This window comes from Ylistrum balloti, unplaced genomic scaffold, assembly GCF_031769215.1.
Source record: "Ylistrum balloti isolate Yb309-2 unplaced genomic scaffold, AGI_CSIRO_Ybal_v1 Utg370962, whole genome shotgun sequence".
NCBI lineage: Eukaryota > Metazoa > Mollusca > Bivalvia > Pectinida > Pectinidae > Ylistrum > Ylistrum balloti.
Genome location: NW_026782541.1, coordinates 338,629 through 349,698, shown reverse-complemented (window position 1 = coordinate 349,698; position 11,070 = coordinate 338,629). Strand labels below are relative to the sequence as shown.

Sequence of the window (11,070 nt, the reverse complement as noted above, 5' to 3'; positions counted from 1 at the left end):
ACCTGATTAATTATTTAGCGTATACTGCTCATACTATACTTATCAATGTCATTCACTGAAGTGGCTTTTGTGCATTGTTTTTCAAAAAGAACAAAAAGGTAAGACAACCTTTTTCATCATGAAATCCATGTAATTTATTGCACCTAATAACGTCAACAAATTAGTAAGAATGACGATAAAACTACATGGAATCAATTGGAAATAACTGAATGAAATGTTCGCGAATGTCCGACTGATATATTCTGATTCTAACCAACTATTGGTTGATATTGGTTTAGTGGAGCTACAAGATATCCCGAGAACGTACAGTATACTTCATCATGACTACCAAATAGTTTAGAAGTTCCTCTCACACTGACGTAAACTTCATCCCCGGCCATGAGTGTAAGAGCAGCAGTATTACTTCCAGCAGAAAAGGAATTTGCGTCAAATGCATAAGCAGATGTGATGTATTTGTAATTGTGGTAAAGATCGAGATATAGAACTTGTCCATTTTGGGAAAGGCCGTGGAATTGAAATATGTAAACTCCATGTATTTTCGCAGTGAAAACGTCCCTATTCATGTCAAAACCGTTCCCAAAGTTTGTGTAGAGGCGATCAAAAGGCACTTTAGAGTAAGCTGGTACATTCGCATCTCGTGTTAATCCAACGGTAAACGCCATTTCTTCAAAATCTACAAGGCAATTTATAGATGATATATTAGTAATACGTTCCATACCGTAAAGTAAGTGATGCTTAGTCGTTTAAAGAATAGCTTGTTATAACAAAAATACAAGGATGAAATTCTGCTATCTAAATGCAAGTTAGCAAGATGAACAGGTATAGAAAAGAAAAGAGGATCAAAGGTTGATATCATGAAGGGATCGTATGTTCAATATTTATGAATATCGGTCAGTATGATCAATTGTTCCATACTGACACATTATTTCAGGTAACGAGAAGTTAATGGCGTACGTATCAGTCATTGCTATTGTTTTTTTTTTTTTTTTTCTTACATTCTTTTTATTCAGTGATAAACAAATAGATACAGAAATATCCTCTCGCAGGAGGGCTCACATTCTTCACTCGCCTTTCACATAACCATTCATCCTAAATACATGTAGCTGTAGCCTGACCTATAGCTATTTGTTTACAGTAGATAAAATAGATATCACATTCATTCCAACAAAGAATTTCGATTTGTTTATAAGTATATAAACATATTAAAATATTAAGACAATAAAAAGACGTATTAAGTATTCATAACTATTTGTTGTATGCGCGTCGCTTGAGTCGAACGCGCCCACGATTATTCCATGCACTAGTATAGGCGCCAACGGTACTTTAACCGGAGCACATGGCTGCATAACGCTGAGCATGACATGGTAAGTCTAGACATTTATTTTGTTTCCAAAACCTCAGTTTATTTGTTAGGGTATTTTTAGTCTATTGAATTCGTTTTTTGTTTATCGTGGCATGATATTTCTGAAGCTCAATTACAGGTAGATCTATATACATTAACAGAAACAGAGTAGCAGGCCTAAGTTTGGTTGAAGCCCGCTTTCTTGCAAATTAGATAATAAGTTATGACTGTCTTATGTAATTTATAGTAATTACAGTGCATTTATTAGTATTAGGTAAAGTAATATTTAATATGAAATGACTTTGTTTCAGGCAGGCTTAACGGTTTGAGGAAGCTATTTTGGAAATGGTCACGTGTTGTTATGTTTACATGCTGTTCGCGGCCATCCGGTTGCATGGACCAAGATAAGACGCACACAGTCATTGATATTGTACCATTAAGTACGGACGCATATGTACAGGACGTCCGCATCAATTTAACATATAATCTATTTCACAAAATTTCTTTGTTGTTAAAATCATCTATACAAAACAATAACATGAATATGGTGAAGAAATGGTCAAACATGTCCAAATTTGTCAGAATTATGCCTACTTGCCTACAGTACATCATAGGGTTAGGTTTGGTTAATGATCTTGTTCTTTGCCATACAGTCACATTAGACAATCATGGGTTAGTGTTAACCGTAACTCATTTCATCATTTCGAAAGAAAATGGTTGCCATCTACATATACTCCTCATTTTCCCATGGTAATTTTTGTTCATGTATTTATTAAAAGCAATTAATTTATTTCTTTTATTTGATGCTTCATGAAACTCGTCTCCAAGTTTTTTTTTTTTGCTTACCAATGCTTACGAAAATTATTTTAAGAGTTATTCCATCATTCAATATGAAAGGGAAACTCAGTAAAGATCATTTATACGTTAGGTATATAATTTATTCACGATCGACGTTGTACCATAAATAAATGAAAACTTGACTTGCCTTAGTTAAATATGGAATCCATATTGAAGAATCTAATTATAAATTATAAAGAGGTAATGCTATTCCGTATTGACTTTTTTGATGTTGCATATTAAACTTGATTCTTATCAGTTAATGTCTTTTCACCTTTTCTACAGTGAATATAGGTCCACTGGAATAATTCAATAGTGAAACAATATGAACACAATTTATGGAGTTTGGCGTGTTTGATACTCATTAGTTTGTCTGTTGGTTCCGATGTTGTATACCTTGTTCTCATTAACTTACTTTCATTGATCAGGGTTTACATGGCGGGTGACGTTGATGACGCTTTCTCTTCCAGAACACCTGATCTTATTATCCTTGTACTTTTTCATGAGTCTCCATGTAAATATTTTTTGTTCATATTTTGCCCTATGTTTTATGGAATTTGGGTCTGGATCCTCATTATGGTGATATGTTGGTATTTTATTTATTTATAGTCGCTACTACATCCTGAATGGAATACATTCCCTAAGAAAGCCTTTTTTGTACTTAAGTAAACAATACACATCTTTCCATATTTTAACTAAAATAACCACAATGCATTCGATTTTAGTTTTGTTTGTTGATAAGTAATATCTATGTTTCCACTGTAAGAATGGACCAATCACAGAAACTTTATCAATGTCTCACAATGTATACTAAATCAGCAAAACATTAACTAAGAGACTATTTATACATTATGATAAAGACGTTTTCCTGAAGCTGTACTGTTGGATAAATACAGTATGCATTTTTCAGTATTTTCAAATTTGTAATTGTTCTAACACAAAAATTAAATACATTCCTCATGTAGTTGCTACATTTTCTTTAGTGCATAGCGTCAGGTTTCTTTAAAGTGATATACTTATACAATCTATTTGCTGACATTTCTGGGTCACTCTAACATTTAAGATATGCTATTGACTGAGGCGTCACCTGGAAAATGAAGAAAATAAGCTAAAATGTCGTAAATTATGAGGATTCAGACATATTTGATAAACCCTGAATCGCTGTAAAAGTTCATCCCGTATCTTTTTACATATTGGATCATAAAAAAACTTAGTACATGTGTTTGTTCTGTACCGCTTCACTATCCCCATTAATCAAAACTTGATACGCAAATTACAGCAATCCTCAAGGACGTAAAGTCCATCAGCAGTGTCTACAACCAGCAACTTCCAAATTATTTATATGTCGGTTTTTTTCCGAAGATTTTTGATGAAATGTTCAACAGTATCATCTTTTACCCGTTTCTGGTGTCTCAGTTCTTGGTAGACTAAGTGACAGGAGTGCTCCGGAAAATGTAGCATACACTCCAGTTGGAGAGCCAAACATTTCAACATCATTTCCTGGTCTCGCTTTGACAGTCACGTGGTCGTTCTGCATCAGATGAAGAATTGCAGTATTGCCCGCATCTCCGTACTCATTTGAAGTAAAGGCGTAGGCGGCCACTACATACTGGTCGTTGTTAAATAACTCTATCCAAATTTTCTACAACGACAATTGTGTATAAGATATAACCATATCTTTCCAGTTTATGATCAAGGTCTACTACAATCTGTAATTATGACTTAAAGGCGTGTTGCTAATGGTGTTAAAATTGTCATTTTGGAAAGGAGAAGTCGAACTTTTATATACATTCATTTTAAGGGAGTTACATAACAGAATATATGTCATCATAATCACTAACACTAGCTTAATACAAATAGGGGTAAAGAACGGCCTGTTTCATTACTCTTAGACCTAATCCAGAAAATATCCTTCATGCCATATCGGGCAGCATGAAAATAAAAAGCTATTAAACCGCGATATACAGAGAAAAACAAATATCGGGGACTTGGAGTCTGCCAGCAGTGTCTACCGTCTGCAATCTCAAGGAATGTACAAAGAAAGCTTACTTGAACAGCTTCGTTTAAAACACATTAATGTGACATACAGTAGATACAAACAGTGTGTTAAATTGCCTCATACTGCTTTTTTTATCCTTTTATGGCTCTTCAGTGATGGTTTGGGCCTTAAATGCTAAACCTAGGAGTCGACAGAGGAAATTCAAAGATGATTCAGCAAATACAGATGCACTTAACGCTATTCCAAAATTATCTGATGTATAAAAATTATGAAATCCATCTAATTAAGGGGCTGCTGCCATTCTCCGTCTAGATTTGGACTTTTCTTTTGATCACTTTTGATATTCTTTAGTCGTCTCCTAGTCTTCAAAATTAATGCCCTTAGCATCAGTGGCGAGTCCTAGAAGGATGAAATAGCTGTATGATGCAGTTAATTCATTGTTAGGCTCTACTGTATCTCACTCTAAATTATGACAAGGTGTTATTCACCTGTGTGTCTTTTTGAACAATCTTCAGAGTTCACAACCATATATTTGTATATTGTCGATAAGTAATTCAATACTAATCATAATTTTATCCTGAGTACCTTTTGTTAGACTGTTATTTCCAGGCAGATGCATTTCAGACTAAGTGTTTTGTAACGTATGCTACAAGCTTTAAGCATAGCATGGAAGTAGACTGAGGGCTTGGTGGTTTGTGTTACTAACATTATTAGCTTCAGACAGTGCATGGAAGTGGAATATGTAAAGCCCCTCATGTGGTGATACGAATTCATGAGTTGTAAAATTGTAGCCTGCTTCGCGGGATCTGTTCATGATGTCAACGTCGAATGGTATATTAGAACCATTAGTGATCGTTTGATGATGGTCCAAACCCACGCTGAATCCAGTAGGGTTATTTCTGTTGAGACTTTCATGCTCTATAAGAAGCAAAATACTGAGTGATATATTTTTATATACAAGGCTTATTCCCATGTGTTTATTTCACTGATATATCTGTAATGACGTTTCAGCAAGAATGCTCACTATCGAAATAAACATTAATAAACATTTGTCTAATATGGTCTTTAGTCCATCTTTGATTATAATAAACAATAAATGACTGAGAAAAAGGAAGACAGAACAATAAATCGGAAAGCCTTTCTAAATACTGTGGATTCATTTATTTTCGTTGGGTTCAATTTTCGTTGTTTCTACAAATTAGACAGTTTCGTGGACTCATAAATTCGTGGATTTTTGGTTCTGTGGGAAAAAAATAAAAACGTTAGAATTTTCTCTTTTTGCTTCCAGTCGAATTTTTTTCTGTTTGTATTAAGGCTATGTTCACAGGAATTAACACTAATGACAAGAATAAAAGAACGTTTTTTTTTCAAGATGGCGTCCTGTGTTTTTATAACGCTGTTTACAACAGTCTCGCATTAATAGCAAACCACAAATCAGTATATATCCTGGCGTGTAATCAATCGGTAATTATCAGAAACAATTGTTTTCAGTGGATAAACATTGTGTGCTGATCAGTCGGTGTACCGCAGTCATATGAAAACACCACGCGTATCGATGGGACCATGTGTGTAAACAGGTGTGTAAACAAGATCTGCATTATTAATAATTATTGTGAACCTGTAGTCGGATAGAAATACGGATCCAATCTTCAATCGACAGGATGGTCCGATCAAGCCTAGTGTCCACAGTGTCGCTAACGACTGCGAAATACTTAGCATCACAATGGGTACTTACCCTTTGTTATGTTTAATAATATATAATTATATATCGTTGACACCAATTTAGCGTATCCATGTCGAGCCTCAGACTACCCGACTCCCGACTAATTACGGGGCTTCTGTCATTACCGGTGGACGTTTCCGGTGTCGGCAAAGATTACTTGGTCAAATTTCAAAATTACTTTAGTAAGTAGTTCATATTTCGTTGTGTTTTTAAATTCGTGGATTTGCTCATCCACGAAAACAACGAAAATTGGACCTTTCTGAATCCACAGTAATGTGGTGTCAAGACTGAAATATAGCAGGATTACATTAACAAAAGTAATGTAATGATAAAAACAAAACAAAACCACAAAGAACCCATCCTGTCTTGGGAAATCGAAAAAAAACATTATTCAACTAAATTTCAATCCGGAAATATCATTAACTATCAATCTTAAAACAAGATTACCAAAAGAGAACACAGAGAACGATGTTTTTTCGCGAATTTTGTCTTTTTCACTCCATTTTTCGAAATACTAATTTATTTTCCATCACTGGCAATGATACAACTTTCGTCAAAAATATATTATATCAAACAGAAAGTTATGGATTTTACAATATTTAGTATGCTATTATAAGATATATCGGTTAAACTGACAAATGAGGAAAAACAAATGTTGAATAAAACTTACCAAAATACCCGGAGTCGATCATAACACCTGTGAATGTTGTGTATATCTGATCTCTTGTTCCGAACATGATATTCTGATACTGATCGTGTGCCTTAATGTAAACCATATCGCCACGACTAAGTTCCAAGATCACAGAGTTGCCTGCATCTGCGTATCCACCAGTGCCGGAGGAGTGAGCATAAGCAGATGCAACTAGATTTCCATTCAGCATAATCTCCAACCATAACTCTGTGTTTACTTTGGTTAGAGAATAAAAGTGAAAAGCATACAGACCTGCTGTATTAGCTGTGAAGACACCGTTTGCATCAATAACTGAGTGTATGTTCGTGATGAGTTTATTGTAGTTGAGGATCTCTCCTTGCGTTAAGTTCATATGAGCAGTCTGACCTTGAGTAAAAGCAACAACTGGGATATAGCCCGTCGAAAAATCCTCTCCATCTAGATAACGATAAAGGTTATCATTAATTAAACATCCTATCATGAAAATATAAAATAAAGCCATATTGAATTTTGAATCAATAATGTTTACCCTCTTGCTCGTATGATAAATGTGAAAGTCCTATATTATTTTTATTCAATGCTATATTACGAGCGATAATTTGAAAATTAAATATGTTCAAATATGTCGGGGTAAAGTAAAGAGAAAATACGTTTATCTGTTTATCTATGATATATCGGAAGATCTATGAAAATTCTTTATGCTCATTTTCTAAAAAAAAAAATCAAAAGCTACAATAAACCATAAAAATGAACAAAACTATTCTGCATACTAGCGTTCACCTTCACAAAGCCAGAGAATATAGATCATGATGACTATCATGAATCTTCCCAATAATTTTCAGCATGATATATCGAAATTTGGTATGTTATAATCTTGAAAATCACGATGATGAGTACAAGCCCGTAGGATATCAAATCAACGTTGACATTTAGACTCGATTATCACAATTATAAGTTCATACATTTCCGTCCATCACATATTATTTAATGTTTTATTGACTTTTACCTGTGACAGATTACTGTAAAAGTCGTAATAACATAATAGACAGGTGTCACAAGACAGTGAAACTAGAACAGAAGTTATAACACAATCGGAAGAGGATTAAGATATAAGTGTCACCTTCATCAGACAAGTGTGACGTATATTCAAGAGAATAGCATGATGCATGGACACGTAGCTGAAGAACCTGTAAAGGGTCGTTTTTCACATCTATACTGTAAGTTTAATGACAACATGTGAACCTAACATTTATAGCTGCTATTCGTTCCAAATAAGGAAAAATAATGCAATAAGTAGATTAGACATCATTAACCTGCTGTTATGTGTGTTATGCTGTTCACAGGTCAATTCTTCCAGAGAGTTCTTTTTCAGCATAAAAGATTTAAATTGATATTCCTGGCCCATGTGTAAAAAATATGATATGTCACAATACCGGTAACGTGCAAATGTATCTGGTAAGGAGTGTAAAACTTCAGTATCCTTTTTTCAAAATGTTGTAAAGTTCAGAAAGAGTGCATGGAAAAATTAGCTACTATTCTTTTATACATAGAGAGTTCATGTGATATGCGAATAGTATGGAAAATCTGGACAAAAAGAGAATTTTCTGAAAGGTTTATTTGTTATTTTTACAGTAAAACCATGCGTTTTTTTACTTATCCGCATTGTGTCTGGTTGGATGTGGATAGTCTGCAGGCCCATATTGATGTAAGTTGACAATCTTCGGAACTATCTAGGCGTTTGTAAGGGTGTTGCTACATTAAACTTGAATGTGGCTTCAAGTTCTTTTGTGACCATTTCGCAATACTAGTCTAATATTCAAGTGGTCTTCTTAAGTTTTCATGATGATTTAGCAATAGTTCAGGTTCAGCTTTTATATTTTGTTCGCTACCTTTCTACATTTCATATAGATAAGAACCATCACTAACTTACTAGATTCAAAATACTTAAAAACCATTATCTATTTATCCTATTTGATATAGTTAATGATAATAATAATAATAATAATAATAATAATAATAATAATAATATCTTTTATTTATGCATATTTAGACAAGTCTAGTTTACAATATGGCCCTGCCGTAAAATATATACACATATCAAAGAAAGATGTTACACTGGATGTTACCGGTACATAAAATACATAAATTATGAATATTAATTAATTATAAGATACAATGAAGAACAAACATTATTACAATACATAATTGGCTAAGATAGATTATAATGTCATCGAAATATTGTAACTGTAAGATACATCAAAACAGGCGTAAAATATATTCAGATATCACAGATATCAATAATTGTTGCAAAGCTAAAATCCAAAATTTTGAGAAGAGCTCCTGTAAATATTTATGTTTGAAAACAGCCACACTACAAGAATTTCTAATATTTTCACTGATACCATTTAGTAAAACCGAGCAAGTATACACAAATGAGCGTTTAAAATACTTTGTTCTAGCTGAAGGAATACAAAATTTGTTCGAAACTGAAGATCTTGTGTTTCTAGAAGTGACATCCCTGACATAGGTAAAAAGACTACACAAGACTCCTGGGGTATCTCCATGTAAAATTTTGAAGGCTAGAGTTGCTTTCCTAAAAGTGTGATATTCTTCAATAGGTAGCCATTTTAAATGTTTAAAAAGAAATTTAGAAGGAGTGAGGACATCTTTCACATTCAATAAAATCCTCGCTGCCCTTTTCTGTAGTGTAGAAATCTTCTAGATATAAGATTTGTTACTAACTTCACACCAAACTACCGAACAATAGATGAAGTGAGGGAAAACTATACTTTGATAAACTTTGGTAAGCACATCGTTTGACATAATTGACATAAATGGCCTTAGCCGTCTAAGTACACCTATCTTCCTTGAAATTTTCTTGGAAATGTAATTAATATGTTCTTTCCAAGATAAACAGTTATCCAAATAAACACCAAGAAGTTTTGCGGATTGTACAGTTTCAATAGATAAGTTGTCTACAGAAATTTTCAGCTCAAGACATTTGGCTAATTTCTGAGCTGATCCAATCAACATACATTGAGTTTTGCTAAGATTAAGACTAAGATTATTATCTCTCATCCACTGGATTGTACATTGAAGATCCTCTGTCATTTTCATTTCTAATGAATCAATTGATTTATCCCTTACACTCTGTGAGGTGTCATCAGCATACATAGTTACTGAGGAATGTTTCAAACATTTGGGATACTCATTTATATTTAAAATAAACAATAGAGGCCCAAGTATCGAGCCTTGAGGCACACCAATACTAATGGGTGAAAAATCAGACATCACACCACTGTAACATACAGCTTGTGATATATTTGATAGATATGTTAAAAGGAACTTAAGTGAAAGAGGAGACACATCATATGCTTTGAGTTTGTGTAAAAGAATGGAGTGATTAACTGTGTCAAATGCCTTACCCAGGTCGATAAAAACAACACCTGTTAAAAATCCTTCATCTATATTTTGTAACCATTTGTCTACTACGCTCACCAGAGCTGTATCTGTGGAATGATGAGGACGAAAACCAAACTGACAGTCACTTAATAATTGATTCTTGGTGAGATAATCATAAAAAGTATTATGTACATGTTTCTCCAATATCTTACTGAGAACACATAATACAGACATAGGTATGTAATTATTGACTAGGGTAGGGTCACCAGCTTTAAAAATAGGTGTGACCTTGGCCTTCTTCCATTCAGAAGGGAAACACCTTTAGATATAGACATATTATACAGAAATGTTAAAGGTGATACAATAGAATCACCTGCTAATTTCAACAGCTTAACAGAAATACCATCAATTCCTGTCGCTTTACCAGCAGCCATTTGCTTGATTTCGGTAAGAACAAAATCTGGTGTTATACTTGGAATAACATAACGATTACCAGAAACAAAACTGTCTACTTTTGGTAAACTATCATCAAAAGTTTTACCTATTTCTGAACCAATGTTACAGAAAAAAGTGTTAAACGCGTTAGCAACATCTACCTTATCAGAAATAGTAGTACGATCCATACTTAAATTAACAGTGGAGGAGGATTTTTTACTAGGTAAAAATTCCTTGATCTTTTTCCACATTCCTTTGGAGTATTTGGAACACTGCAGGATGGATTCATCTAAGTAATTCTGCTTAGCTTACCTAATTTTAAGAAGTACCCTGTTTCTACAAGCTCTATACAATGACCAATCAGATTCTAAATTAGAACTTTTTGCTTTGTTATGTAAATAAACACAATTGTGCATTTCCTTGAGAACATCATCATTAATCCATTGGGCTGAATTTGATTTAACCCGTTTTTCACAAATGGGTGCATGTCTGTAAATAACAATAAGGAAAAGATCTTTAAATGCAGCCAAAACATCGTCTATATCATCAAATGCCTCAATGGAACTCCACATTTTAAATCAACAACCAAGTTCTTCAAATTAACATCCTTAAACTTGCGGAAATGTACAGTTTTATGAGACTTAGAGGACCACCCCTTAATT

The 11,070-nt window shown here is 33.8% G+C and overlaps 1 protein-coding gene across 1 annotated transcript; it reads right to left on the bottom strand.

Moving 5' to 3' along the window:
* Window positions 1-248: 248 nt before the first annotated feature.
* Window positions 249-10,659, bottom strand: LOC132559737 (uncharacterized). The gene is made up of 5 exons (XM_060224363.1): window positions 10,347-10,659; window positions 6,572-7,009; window positions 4,885-5,096; window positions 3,578-3,821; window positions 249-673 (listed from the first exon to the last, which is right to left on the bottom strand). The coding sequence occupies exons 1-5, from the start codon at window positions 10,657-10,659 to the stop codon at window positions 249-251; spliced, it is 1,632 nt and encodes a 543-aa protein (XP_060080346.1).
* Window positions 10,660-11,070: the final 411 nt, after the last annotated feature.